At 38.6% G+C, this 15,365-nt stretch overlaps 1 protein-coding gene across 6 annotated transcripts in view; it reads left to right on the plus strand.

The window, feature by feature from the left end:
* The window catches only part of cadps2 (Ca++-dependent secretion activator 2), a 144,456-nt gene that overhangs the window by 87,914 nt on the left and 41,177 nt on the right, over positions 1 to 15,365 (plus strand). For all 6 annotated transcript variants that reach the window (XM_066667298.1, XM_066667295.1, XM_066667296.1 and 3 more), the window contains exons 9-12: positions 2,742 to 2,808; positions 3,022 to 3,130; positions 4,835 to 5,044; positions 9,130 to 9,257. In XM_066667298.1, the coding sequence (XP_066523395.1) occupies positions 2,742 to 2,808; positions 3,022 to 3,130; positions 4,835 to 5,044; positions 9,130 to 9,257 (514 nt within the window). The remainder of the gene's footprint in view (positions 1 to 2,741; positions 2,809 to 3,021; positions 3,131 to 4,834; positions 5,045 to 9,129; positions 9,258 to 15,365) is intronic.

A 15,365-nucleotide genomic window follows, 5' to 3' on the forward strand; every position in this document is an offset into this window, starting at 1 on the left:
TCATTTCAAGTTCTTCAAGAACATCTTCTGAGCCTTTGGATCAGCATCAATGATTAACATTTTTTTTCTGCCATTGCTGTAGCGTTTCAGACATTTGCCAGGTTAGATCCAGCCTCTGCCAGTTTCAGCTTAATGCTAACAAGCACACACACACCTGAGGACTTTTTCATACATAAAGAAAAAGGAGGAGTAGGATTGGAGAAGGATTTTCAGGTTGAATGCTCCCCATTAAAAGCAGCCATCTGTTAAGCAGTGGAGAGAGTGAAGAATGGGGAACTATTCAGTTCATTGAGTTTGGCAGCGCGACCCCTCCACGGCTCAGAACGGGACAGCCGCCAGCTTCGGGCTGATCGGGCTTTTGTCTGTCTGTCTGTCTGCCGGTTTCTCTCTTTCCAACCTTCTCTCCTTCTTTGATTCTTTGCTCAGTCTCACTCGCTCTGTCTGACTATCAGTGTTTTTTATTATCTTCTTCTCTTGATTTCTTTTTCACCAAATCTGTAAAACCATCACATAGCTTGTAAATTAAAAGTAGAGGGGAAATGGGTCCAGCCCCCCCCCCCACCCCCCCAACCCTCAATTCTCACCATTGCCCCTCAAACAATTTCTTCTGATCTCCTTTTCACTGAGGTCATAACATGTTCATGTTGTCTTTTAATGCTCTTTTCTTTTCTCTTGTTGCCCACAGGTGGCTAGCAGTTTAAAAAGACTTCAGTAATTACAAGCTTGCGTATAGCCTTCTTATTCTGATTGAATTATGATGAAGACAAAATATAAAATAAAATGCCCAGCATTTGATACAGCAAAATACCTCAGAAAACAAAACCATTTTAGGCATTTTTGTTCCTTTTTTTTTTTTTTTTTTTTTGTTAAGATGGGGTTTTATTTGAAAATTCTGGTCCTAGAGAATGGCGAAGTGTGTGCTGTTCAGTATAATATATTTTCTATATATGATATGAGTATTATTTACAAACAGTAAATTTAAAAATTGTGTAGAAAACAAAAAAAGTTTTCTAATAAGCTTTAAAGGAAGATAGTCAAATTAACAGCTTGTGCTTGGTTTGTCTTTTCATTCCTCCTGCAATGAACTCCAAAACCACCTATAACATAATATTATAAAAAGGAAGCAAAGGTTAAAGTAAAATAAAACGGAAAGCAGCACTAAGCTGCTTGAGAAACTTGCTGTAGCCTGACATGCGTCTTAATAAGACTTTAAAAGGCAGAGTACTCTAAAGAGTCTCATTTCTTCCATAATGTAGGGTGAAATTTACCTTGGTAGATGTGTAGTGACGCCATATGACCACTCGAGGGCACTGTATCCGCGATCATAAACTCTCTCTCCCTCTCTTTCTCTCTCTCTCTCTCTCTCTCTCTCTCTCTCTCTCTCTCTCTCTCTCTCTGTCTGATGCGCATTTGTTCACACGTTGGTTTATCCTGTTCTAATAGACCAACTCGCTCTATAACGAGATTCTCATAGCAAACTACAACTGCAAATATTTCCTTTGAATATGAAAGTATTTGGGCTATTTTGCAAATATGTGAAACGTTTAAAGCATTTTTAAAATATCTATCTATTTATGTGGACTGGAGTTCACCCACTTCCTTCTTATAAACTTTACTGAAAGCCTACAAGCAAGAAAAGTCATTTTTGTAGTTTGGTTTTTTTGCTTGTTCAAATTTCCTTTTATAATTGAACTCAGAATGTGAGCTGGTTGAGCATGTGCTGCATTCTTGACCCCTGAGTTTCATGTTTCTTTCATGACATCAGTCCTAAATTTGAGAGTTTTCATATAATGTCAGTCCTAGCTAATCAACTAAATGGGGCTTGTGTCTTAAAGTCATTGAGTTTGTCGAACAAACTGTTGTAACTTCATAATCAATCATACGCAACTCAGTGCACTCCTATATTCCTCTATACAACAAATGGTAATTTATTTGTATTTGTTTTTATTGTTTTTGTTCCGTGGATATCCTCAGGCGGTTTTGTTAGTTCCTGTACAAACACAGGGTCAAAAAGGCTGAAGCATCCAGACCTACACTTGGTGAGGACCTACACTGCAGTTCTCAGAGAGCTGTGAGTTGCTGGCAGGGGCAGGAAAAGTGCCAGTGGCTTCACAAACCCAACCAGGCTCTCCTCGACCCTCCACTGCTGGATATTGATGTCACCTAAATGGGCTCGGGGGTGTATGAAAGGTGTTAGAGAGTGAACCGCAAATCATTTTCACAAGTGGATGATTTCTTCTGCCACATGTTAACCTGACTCCATTGGACATGCTTTCCTCCTTTTCTTCCCCACTGACAGGCTCTGCCTCTTTTATAAAATCTCCCTCCACTGATTGATTTCTCATTGCTTACGGCCCACTTTTACTCTCGGCTTTCTCTGCTTGTATTTGAATAAAAATGTAAGGTTAATTAGAGATACAGTATTGTATTTTTCAGTTTTATTTTCAAGCATTTATGCATTTCCCAAGGAGAGGAGTAGGGAAACTAAATCATATGTGATGGCCTTCCTATTTTCTCTGGGCAGTATTAACAAGTCTCACAGCTTAATTTGAAAATTAAACTGATGTTTAGATGTAAAACTGATTTTCAGGCGCTTAAATTCCAGAGTGTTTTTTTTTTTTACATCATAAATAAAAATGTGATTTGTGTGGTGTGTGTGAAAGAGATAATGTGTTTGTCTGTGTGTGCAGACATGTTCACTAGTCTAATAAAGTAGATTTTTTTTTTCTTTCCCTCTCAAGGTACCTCTATGCATTAGGACAAAGGGTTTGGAAGCGATGGAAGAGGCGATATTTTGTCCTTGTCCAGGTCAGACAATATTTATGTACTTTTCCAGCACAATTATTTGCAGTTTAACCTTGCAGTTATATCTCTTTTAAATGTAAAATGTATTATTATATTCACAATGTCTTCTCTTCGAGGTGATAAAGTCATCATCAGGGTTGTTGGATTTTAATTTGCTCTTATTACTGAGGTACAATGTGTAGTATGTCAAAGGGTGAAAGTTGTCATTTGTTTCAGGTCAGTCAGTACACCTTTGCCATGTGCAGTTACAGAGAGAAAAAATCTGAGCCACAGGAGCTCATGCAGCTGGATGGCTACACGGTGGATTACTCTGAGCCACAACCAGGTAGCTGATAATTCTCTCAGACTACACCAATACTCTGCCATATTCTTCCAGCTCAGTTCTCTCAGAGCCAGTCAGACTCTACAGCTTTAGTCTTTTCTTTGGCGTTTGTATTAACCATGTGCATGATTTAACATACTGTATCTTTTTTTTTCTTCTTTTTTTTTGGTAGCTTTGAATTCCCTCTAACTACCTGTCTTCAAATTCAAAGTAAACATAAAGATTTTTGGTTAATAATTAAAACATTTGTTATATTAATCAACAAATACATTAACAACTGCAAGAAAGCACAAATTAAAATGTAAAGCAATCATATTAGAAGCATTGTTTTCTAAAATTTTTTACAGTGTCATACAAGTCTGTTGAATTTCACTTGTGCTCTGAACAATTAACTCAAGTTGAGCATCAAGTGCTGTCTGAATGATTTTTGAGGCTTGATAGTGATTTTGTTCCTATATGTTTGAAGGTCGTCTCTTTATTTGTATTTTTATGGAAATATTTTTGACAGATATTTATGCAGACCTATTCCTTTTGAAATAAAAGGCACATCAGCATGAAAGCAATTCTCCAGACAGCTGATGCATGCCTCTTCTTGTCCTGCTGAAAGGACATTTATGGAAAGCCAAATATTTGAAACTCTATAGACCTGTTATTGGTCCTCAACATGCCAAAACGTTGAGAAAATATGGAAATGTGAATGTGTTCATAAATCATGAGTAGTGTTATGCACAGTTGTCGTTCACATTAGGAAGTGATTAGGTTAGTGATTCTACATATTTGATTCTTCTCTTCATGTATTCCCCTCTTCCATATATTTCTTCTCTTCATTACCTGTAGTACATTGAAACTGCACTTTCTTTGATTGAGGTTAAGAAAAATAACGTAAATCACATAAGTCTGTTGTGAGCGTTGTCCACCCTGACCTACCTCAGATATGTTTCTGTAAGTGTGAGATTGAATCAACAATGGTAAATAATCGTGATATTGTGCCCTGTGTTTATCATTTTTACCTCAGGGTATTTTTAATATAAGATCCATTGCAATTGGAATTAGTGTGGCACTATTAATGTAATCTATATATAGTTTATAACTATGTATTTAAATTATGGCTTAAACTATGTTGACATACTTTGCTAATAGATAAGCTAAAATCCTAATGCTAATTTGACTCTGAAGGACAGAGATACATTCATTAGCATGTCTAAAAATATGAAGGTGGAGGCTTTTTTCAGGAACATATGTCAACATATGCTACAGGTATATCAGCATACGGTATAACAATTTTCTGTTTGTTTTAAACAGTGTAATTAATATTAATGTGTAATTTACTTGTTTTCCTGCTAATCTTATCTTCCGAGCATGATGAATGAAGCTGTGTGTGAACCTTTAAAATATTTGGTGTGTTATTTGATGTGTACATTTAGAAAAATCAATTTGAGAAAAATATAACATTTTATATTCAGAAGATCTCTTAAGTCTGACAAGCGTTGGCCCTTCAGATAGGGTTTATAACTTTTATAAGCGCACAAGATAATTTTAATATCAGACATATTTTATTGGTATCAAAGTAAAAATGCTGGTATCGTGAGATCCCCAGACACAATGCACAGAAGACATCTAATCACAGTTTCCTCATATTGTGCAGCAGTGGTATACAGCTATCCTTTATTTGAATGGATTAAGTAAGGAGTCCATGTTTTTTTGCAGGTCTTCAGGGAGGTAAAGCTTTCTTCAGTGCTGTCAAAGAAGGGGATGTGGTGGTATTTGCTACAAACGACGAGCCAGACCGAATGCTGTGGGTGCAGGCTATGTACCGTGCCACAGGCCAATCCTATAAGCCAGTACCACCTGCCCAGAATCAGCAGCAGAACTGCAGAGGAGGGAACATCCAGAAAGAAACCCCTGCTTCATTACTCAGTAGGTTGCCTTCTCTCAGGTCTATGAGATGTCACATGTAATTTATGATACTAGCTTCAAACCTTTGCTCTCTTGTCTCTTATTTGCTTATTTAGATTCCTGTTTACTTTAATGTGTTTCACCGCAGGCTAAAAGCCCTCCTTTCAGTTAAACTAGAGCTGTTTCTGGGAAGATTTTTCAATACTGTGGGTGGTGGGGTGGAGGCTGGCTGGCCATCGATCTATTGGGCTGCAGCTCTCGTACACACACTCTAAACAAATGTCAGTGGGGGGCTTAAATGACCCAAACACTGCCAGAGAGTGAATAAAATACCACTTGCAAAAACTCAAATGCTACAATTTGCTCACTTTGCCCCATTGCCTGTATAACCAGGGAACCTTTCTATAGTAGCTTATTCATGACCAGATGATTACAAGGGGACATTTTATAAACCAAATGCTGGGAGGAATCGTTTTTTTTTCCCAAATAAAATTCTAATTTCACCTCAGCAGCATGTACCTTTTTAGTGTAACCATCACTAAAAACCTCCAGCACTGCTCTGGGTTTTATTGGACAATGGTCAGAATTAAAGGAGGCTCGAACATGCAGACTTTCAAAATATGAGGGCAAGCACTCCACTTCCATCTCTGCAAACACATCACGTTTTGCCGTACACTTGTTAAAAACAGTCTAATAAATTTGTACCTCTTTTCTCATTTCTTCAGGACCCCCCTCCCTGTTGTTTATCACATTACATCGGACTTCGTACAATGTTTTCTCCCACAACCACTTATTTATGCAAGTGCAAATTTTTGAAATAAAAGCCAAATCAATTTGAAAGTTTCTTTTCACATAGTCCATTGTAGTGCTGTTCTCATGCTACAGAAAGAAAGGTTTTGGAGAGAACCTCGTTTGAAAATCTGTAGCCTTGTTAGTGGTCTTCAATAGGCCCAAACAATGATGAAATGACAAAACGGGAAGTTTAGAAGCTCAGAGAAATCATGAGGTGTTTATTAGCCTAGTTTGTCCTTCAGGAGCAAAAAGCTGATGAACGAACCGAGGCTGCACTAATCAGAGTTAGCTAATGATATTTATGATGTGCTGTACACACATACTGAAGTTCAGAATACCTAAAGCTTCCAAAACCTTTTAAGACATCGCAAATTGAAGTTAACTGCTTTGGACGCTAAACTTTTTATCAACATTAATTCACATAGATCCCTGATATGCCTATGAGGCTTATGTTGAATGGAACTTGGTCAGTGTCAGTGCTGTCCCATTGCCTTAGTCTCTTCCCTGACCACGGCAGACCTCTTGTCTCACGGCCCAGATGAGTGTCGCAGATGAGCTCCTCCAGCAGAGGTCTGGATTACATTTCGGAGCGTTCTCGTGTGTGGATGTCTGTGTCTAGGCAATAATACCCTGATGGAGCATGGATGTCCTGTCTGTCTGGCCACATCTGTCCCTCAAACTCCAACTGCTTTCACCAAAGTGACCGGCGGAGGCTGTACCTGTGATATGGACTCAACGCCGCGTTAATATCTGTCATAAAGCTCCTGTCCACCATGCTGGCTTGTGTCAGATGGATGTGACTGCTGCCATGAAGACAGGAACGGGACATGGCCTGCCTCTTCTGGACCGAAGTAGCATGCCCTGGCCCTTCAGTTCCGATTAAAGACGACAGCCCCCCCACCCTCCTCTTTCTCCTCCACCTCCTCCACTCCCACCCCTCGTCCACAGATAATAGCTGTAAGTTAAGGTTGACACAGATCAATATGCTTCTTCAGTCGAACTGGATCTGTCAGGCTCGCGCCTCATGGATCAATATGAAGCTTCCCTCCTCTTTATTACCACATTTAATCTATATCTCCTTTTGTGTTTTTTTTTTCTTTCATTCTCCTCCTTGTTTCTTTATTTCCTTAAGCCCCCACACCACCCACCCAGACATGTTCGTCCCCATTCCTCTTCCAAATGACATTAAGGAGCTGATGCTCTGTTAGTAATGAATGTAATATGACCTACATCAGAATTAAAGTGAGTAGGGACAATGGAGACGTGGACACTTTTCCAGGCCAGAAGAGAGAAGAAGTGTTTGCGAGTCGATTGGAGGATTGCAACTGTCTAACAAGCAGCGGTCAGGGGGGACTAACAAATGCCCACAGTGCTCCTGGGCACACATGGGGCTTTTCTCTGTCCATACAAGCATCCACAAAGTCGTCGGCATGCCAAAAATGGCAGTGTTAATAAAAGCAATCACTAATGCCCGGCTCAGGAAGGTGCCGCTGGCCATACAGGCGTCAGGAGATGCTTCTCAAAAGCCTTGGTCTTTTGTGGTCTTCCTGGAGCAAAGACCTCACTCCGCATATGCACGCTCTCCGATTGCCGGCAGCGAGTGTTAGGCTTTTGATGGATCCCCATTAGCCGGTTTTCAGGACGCGTGTGACGAGCACGGTGAAAAGACTGGAAATGAACTTGGACACACTTTTAGTGCTCCCTCCTCCTCTTCTATCCTCCCACAGACCACGGTCTCCCTCTCTCTCTCTCGCGCACACTGACCTGACCTTATACCCTTCAACATCTTGCACGTGCGTGTCATTTCTCTCTTTTTCGACTTGATGCGTGTGCTCTCAAACCCATCTGCTTGTTCTTTATTTAAAAAAAAATCTGAGTGCATATGGGAATGTGTAGAGACAGATGGCAGACATGTACGGACACACACTCCTCAAATTTATCAAACCTTCACAAAGGTGTAATGTCTTCTTCAAGGTCGAGCCTCAGTCGACATGGCCCAAAAGAATGACCGTCACTTGTATCTGAGCTGCATGTGTTCTAAAGCCACTGTGAACCTGCACACAGTGCTCAGGAGTCATCTACAGGCCATTATGTTCATTTGTGGTTGCCACAGTTTAGCTCACATTTAAATTATAGCAGTACATTCTAATAGCTCAGAATTGATTGAGTAGTATATGAAAATGAATTAAAATACTAGCATTTCCGTATTGACCTAAACAGAGATGGTTTCTCTGGCCACTCTTGTTGCCGATGTATTTGTATATGTCTCATTATCATTATATTGTAATGAGAATTGTGAAAACTTGACATCACATCACAGTGCAGAACTTCAGACACCAGCATTCTGATGACTGTTCCTGTGTGTGTAAGCTGAGTTTTGAATGTTTACAGCTGAAATATGGAAACTGGCTTTCACAGTAGCCTTGGCCAAATGAGGCGACATACAAATACGAGATGATAATGATGCCAAGGTGAGCATTCACGGATTTAGTCATTTATCGAGCATTCTACCATAGGAGCTCTGGTTTCCTATTCACAACACATGGAAAACGTCTGTAGTAAAGTACATAGATCTTAATGGGCAACTAATATCTATAAATCACAAAACATTTTCTACTCTTAGTTTATGTGATAGCTACATCTATATAGGAATAAAGGATCTTACATATATAGATAAACAGGTAGATAGATTAGACGGACACCTTTCAAAAGTGATCAAAACATGAACAAATGGTATACATATCTATGAATATTTAAATTTTGTCATGGTAAAAATGATCGAGTGTTGTTAAAAACAAATTTTCCTTTTAAAATGAACAGCTGTATGAACAACAGGGTTTTGCCACAGCTTTTTGTTATTCTGTATTTTGAAATATATTATATTTTTATCTTTACCTATTATTAGACTACAGTTCTTGAAAATGTATTTGCTACTATTTATATCTCTTTTTGAAGCATATATTTATTTACTACAATTTAAAAATGCTTCCAAACTTGAATGGTATATGTTTTTTTTTTTTACCGATCACCAAGGGAAAATCTGAGTATATCAGATCAGAATACATACAGCAAAGCCACATTCTAAATATGTTTTTCGTGCATATTACAAAAACATTTTGCAGTATTATGGTTAATATATATATATATATATATATATATATATATTATTTTATTTTGTTTTTATTTTTTTTAACTGCATAATATTAATAGCATTCATTAACCTTATTTATTTCCATGCACATTGTGATTGCACAGATCAATGAAAAAAACTCAGGATGAAGCAACTGTAAAACAAGCTGTGTTTTGTGGCTCAGGTTTGGAGAGGGCTGGAGTAGAAGAGCTCATCTCTGCGGTTCCCTGCAGCTTCGATCACGCCAGTCTCTTCCGAACACTGCAGAAACACACACTCATCCACCGCATGAATGACTCTTTCTCCTGCCTGGTGAGCCCACCCTGTGTGTGTTTGTGTTATTGTTATTGTTGTTTGGGTGTGAGGGAGGGTGAATAATGTCTACAAAGACAGACACAGGTTAGGTTCATTCTTTTCTATTCAAACTTTTAAATACAGCAGTAGTACTTTTTATATTATGATGTGACTGGTAATTTTTTTTCTTCTTCTTTTTTTTTCTTTTTATTCTGTTTCTGACGAGCCAGAACTGATCTTCAAAGGGAGCAAAATGAAACCAACTAGAAAAAGCCGGACGGTATCACAAAGATTAGATATTATGAATATAAAACCTGGAACACATTGAGGTGTCACATTTAAAGATATAAAGAATAGGCTTCACAGTCGATTAGTGCGTTTTCAGTTCCACATAGCTGCTGCCAGAATCTCACACATGCACTGAAAAGCCAGACAGCATTCTTCTGGCACTTAAGCAGTGTGTGATGTGGCTGATCAGAGACTGTATGTGTGTTTATATGTGAGTATGTTTTGAGACATGTTTTGGGGGGGGTTAAATGTCCACAGGGGAGGGATGTGGCCCCTCAGGCTAAGTGAGAGCTCACGCTCAAGAGGAAGATAAACGGTTCCAATCAATAGATCCTGGATAGCGAACACAGCCTACTGCTCTGCTGCTGAGCAGCTCTGCGCACTGAAGAAAAGAGCCATGCTGAGAGTTGCTGTGCTTATATGTATGTGGGATGAGGCTGGAATTACATGGCGCCAGCAAATATTTCATGTTACACTTGTTGGTGCACACTGTGGCGTATGTGTCTGACTTAATCATGGAAGTGTGTGAAAGTGGATGTATGCATTGCATTGCCACCAGTATATCAACATCTTTTCCTATAAGGTTTTATTTTTGTCACCATCTCTGTAAAATTGTCATACAATAGTGAATATTGTAGGAAAAATGAGGCGATTATAATGGTCTCAACAAACAATATATGTTCTGTACATTACATACATTAATAGGTCTATATGCTGCTTTTTTTACTTCATTATTATTGGACCATTTTCCAATCTGTGTTTTATATTTAAACAGACTGTTTTGTTGTAGTGCCTTATGTACTTATGTATGTTGTAAGTCCACTTTAGCTACAATATTTTGTGACCATCTTTCTAAAGCTCCTTGCACCTCTACAATAAAAAGGAACGTTTTAAAGGGTGATAGAAATTTGCCAGGTGTAATTCTAACGTACTGCAAGGACATGGCATTAGATTTCTAAATTCAAATTCATGATAGCTCCACAGCTCCACAGTTCTGTGCCTTTATCCTAATCTTTGTGCACATACCTGCTCTCAGTGAGTACCTTATGTTTCAAAGCCGTCTGCTGAATGACTAAGTCTGTGCTCAGCTCTTTGTGAAGGCGCCAAGGCTTTTGTTCAAACTTCAGTGGACAGCAAAAAGCCCTGATCAGACCACAGCAAGCCACAAAGGCCACCTGAATGTGGTGCTTTTCCCATGATTCCTGGGACAAGGACATCTGTGTGTGTGGGTGTGTGTTTGTGTGTGTGTGTGTGTGGGGGGGGGGGGGGGGGGCTTTCTGTAATGGAAGCGAAAGAAGCAAGCAAATCGTTTGACTAAATATCAAATATTGTCAAGTCCTATAGTGAATATTTCATAATGAATGGGCTAAAAGACATGGTCAAGAATAAATGGGAATAATTTATTAAAGTTACTATTTTAGAGATATGAAGTTTTTGCCCTGACTTCTGAGACCACAGATTTGTGGGAATCATAGCGAATGGTAATACTGTCTGTCTCTTGGTCAGCTGAGCTTGTGAACTTCATTGTAAAACCATGAAAGAAAACTCAGATCTTGCTCTAAAAAAGTTACCAATCAATAAACTTGCCCCAAAGGAAAATCAATAAATGTTGTCTTTTTGAGGAAATTTGAGCAACTATTTTTGCATCAGTTGTCGTGAGATGGAGGGATTAGGCTCAGTGAAGTGTTGGTGATTTGAAGACCATTATTTAGCATTTTCAATCAGGAGTGCACTGAAGTAATCCCTGAGGCACAGTGGAGAATGGGTGTGAGCGTGTGTGCAGGCTCGGGTTTGGCTGTTATCACTTTTTAGTTGTCAGGTTGTGTAATAGCACAAACACCTCCCCTTCCCTCTTCCCTATGACAAGGGTAAGACACCAGACGTATATGAATTTAACAGCAAATGAGGGGCAGCCAGGGTCAGTCATGTTCAACACTAATATAATTGCACACACCCACTCTGTGTCCCACCCCTAATCACACTTTCCCCCCTCAACACACATACTCACCTCACCACACAAACATGCATCTGTGCTGAAATTAAGGCTTTATTAATGAAAACTAGCTGCATTTTCCTCAGTGCTGCCCTCACTTAGAGATTTCAGGCATGGCTGTTTGAACACAACAGGGTATTTAATGCTAAGCAGATTGTTTATTTTGGCTGTTTGGTTGTTTAAAAATATGTTAAATACCTGGTGCAGAGTCATCTGATTCTGATCTTTATTATAATTATAATTATTTAATTCTTATTCCACAGCATTCACTGTGGCTATAGGCAAATATGATGAGATTGAATTTTTACTGCATTTTAATTTAAAGATTTTTTAATGTAGATGCAAAGTGACGCTGCACTGTAGTTATAATTGTAATTAATTTGCAGTTTCATGGCCACATGCTCAGTGCTTTTAAAACAGCTGGGCACCATTTTTAAATAAGTTACAGCAAATTGTGAATGATAGGCAAATTACTGTTGTTGAACCCTCTGCTGTTATCACCAGTTTTATAGGACAGAGAAAGATATTGCTTTGTTGTTTTTAAAACCCTTGTCACTTTTGTAGATGTTTGTAATGTGTTGTATAACTATTCTCCCTGTATTGATTTTTTTTGGTGCAGTGTGAATTTTTGTAATGCACTGAAATGAAGAGCTGAGAGGTTTGCATAAAATAAACTTAAATTTTCCTTACGTTGTTATATTATTATATTGTTATATAGGCCACAGTATGTGCCAAACAATTAAAATGTCTTTCACACCAAAGAATAATTGCCTTTGAATTACATTTTTAAAAAAGCACAAAAACAACATTCTTCAGATGGCATCAATGTGCTTGTAGGAACTCTCCTTTTTGTTTCGGTTGTTTTGCTGTTGTGTGCTTATCAAGAATGAAAGTGGGGTTTGTAGGCTCATTGCCTCATTGTCTGGAACTCATTGTCCATGCACTCTTGAGTTTGTTGGCAATTCTTTCATAGATGTTATTCCATTGTGTGTCACTGTGATGGTGTATAATTACTTACACTGAAGAGGTAAGAGGCAACTGATGTTAAAGGCAAGGATAAGATCAGAAGGCATCACAGTAACACATTCACAGCTTGTGTGTGTGCATTTAATACAAATAGAGGTATTTCAGTTAAAAAGCACAGTTCACCCCATTGTTTTAATCCTTATGTCCACTCAGGATGGAGATGATCTAAATGGTCATAAAATCTTAAGAAACATCTGACAATTGTAGCTATAACTAGTAAGTTAAAGAATTTATGCATATGTTCATTGAAAGTGTGTAAGGGTACACAAAAACTGCCCTCTGACTCCTCTTAGGTCGTACTGGAATTGCTGAAGTCCATAGAAAGCCCTGCTACTGTTGTGCTATTGTGTGTGCGCAAATACTGTGAGGAGATTTTCCCTGTCTTGCAGACTATGAGCAGCAGTGTGAGCCAGACTGTGCCGCGTTCGTTAGGACGACGCGACTGCCGTCTCAGTCAATTGCTATTGGTTAATTGAGCGGTCGGAGCCAAGACACGAGCAGGCCATCTGTTTGTCACGGTGGAACATCTTGTGGCACTCTGCTCGGCACAGGGCCATTCTGCTGCAGCTTTGAGTGGTGTGATATTAATAGATCTGGGGAAGAGACAGGCTGAGAGACAGACATAGTGATAAACAGGGGACAGAGATCGATCTGTGGAAAAGAGGGAAGACGAAGAGAGAGAAGAAAGGGAGTTCTATATAGCAGTAGCGTGATGATGGATATTTATAGAGAGAGGAGGTGTGGATATCAAACTAGAGCATATAGAAAGATGGATGACAAGATGAGCAAAGACCTTCAGCATATTTCTTGAATCATTCCTGTGTAGGAAGACATATGAAGGGGCAGATGATATGTGGCACTGATGATATACGTGATTAGATATTGTACGCTGATCAGAATAGCATTGTTTGTTCTGTATCATTGTCATTGGAATCTCTTATTTCAAAATTAATAAATTAATTAGTGATGGAAGAAGTGGCTTTTTTTTTATTTATGTTGATAAGATTTTATTCATTTTTCATTCTCTTTTGTTGGGTCATTAGGAAATGTTCACGTAATGTAAACGCCACATGGTTTAAAGGGTTTGTAAAAAAAAATAAATAAATAAATAAATAAATGATAGTTACAGACTTTTGATTGGAAAGTGATGTAAGGCACTGACTTAGATTTATGATGCGAAACAAGATGAGGTGAATCACAAGAGGGCAACCCATTAAGAATCGTGCTGCTTTTAAAAATATGTACAAACCTAATCTAAAGCTTCTTTTAGGTCAAGAGATAGGCACACAGTGAGAAAGGAAGAGGCGAAAGGTGGAAGCAAAGACGAAGACATGAAGGCATGGCTATGAGGCACACACTCGAGTCAAAATACTCTTGCTGTGTGTCAGCACTTCGTAGCCTTTGACCCAGACTCCTCGTCTTTCCATCTTTTAATGGTAATCATGGCTTCATCTTCATACGCAGGCTGGGGGGTCGCGGGGGTCCTCATCCAGCCTGTGGCTCAGCATCGTGCCTGCTGCTCCCTGATGGCTGACGGTCTCTCGCGAGCGTCTGCGGCACAGCGTCAGTCCTCACGACTCCCAGCCTTCAGCACCACCGTGGGCGAGCGGCCCCCTCAAAGTGCTAATTTGTTAACGTTCCTACGGAGAAGGCGTCTTAATTAAGTTTGTAAGATTCATGCCTAATTTAGTTATTATGTGAAGGATGAATGAGCTAATGAATGCAACAGGAGCCTCTCGGCGCGCTTCACCCGCCCGCATTATGTGTGACTTTTCTGCCTATGAATTAATTGTTTGTGCTTAACCTTGCTCTCGCTCGATTGTTAAAATGTTGGAAAGAGAAATGCTGGGGTTTTTTTTTGGAATGTATCCTGTTAAATAAGCTGCCATTTTTTGGAGTTTTTATGTAAATTATTATTGGAACAGGAACAACTTACATATATGTAAGTATGATTTGCACGGTTGCTGTATCTTACATTGGTGAGACAACTAAAATAGCATGTCAGATTAGTCCACCTCAAAACTCTGAAAGACTCTAAAGCAAAGATGGAGGAAAAATAAAATCTAATTTACTCATCACTTCACTATTACTTTTAGTGTATAACTGTTTCTTTTCTATAGTTGATTTTGTTCATAGCACCTGACTAAACAGCTCTTCGCCTGAGGCTGTCACTACTGATATTTCATGATTAGACAAATAAATATAATTTGTGTCTTTTAAAAAAAATCATTAATTAAGAAGTCTTCTAATAATTCATATAAATATGAAAGTATATATATATATATATATATATATATATATATATATATATATATATATATATATATATATATATATATATATATATATATAATGTTTTTTTTTTGTGTGTGTGTGAGATATGTTTCTTGCAAGGTCTATTTTATGCACTACTTGTGGTAAGATTCTCTTAAAAATTTCATAACGCTGCATCCATAAATATGCTAGGCTAACACCATGCTTCAGCATAGTGCCCCTCTATTTTCAAACTTATGGCTGTTTAATAACTCTCCAAAGGTTATGAATGTCAAGAGTAAATTTTAAACAAGTATAAAAATTTTGCATAGGCCAGGTCAATGTGTATTGAGTCAAACTCTAAGAATGTGTGTCCAGAATTTAAAATATGTTGTTGTTGTTTTTACTGTAAAACCGTTTAAATTGCTGACACATGAATGACACTGATTGTATAATTTCCATGGCACCTGTCAAGAGGTGAGATTTATCAGGCATCAGGTGAACAGTCAGTTCTTGAAGTTGTGTGGGAAGTAGGAAAAATGGGCAAGCATATGGATCTGAGCAAC

Source organism: Hoplias malabaricus, chromosome 4, assembly GCF_029633855.1.
Source record: "Hoplias malabaricus isolate fHopMal1 chromosome 4, fHopMal1.hap1, whole genome shotgun sequence".
In the NCBI taxonomy this organism is placed as follows: Eukaryota; Metazoa; Chordata; class Actinopteri; order Characiformes; family Erythrinidae; genus Hoplias; species Hoplias malabaricus.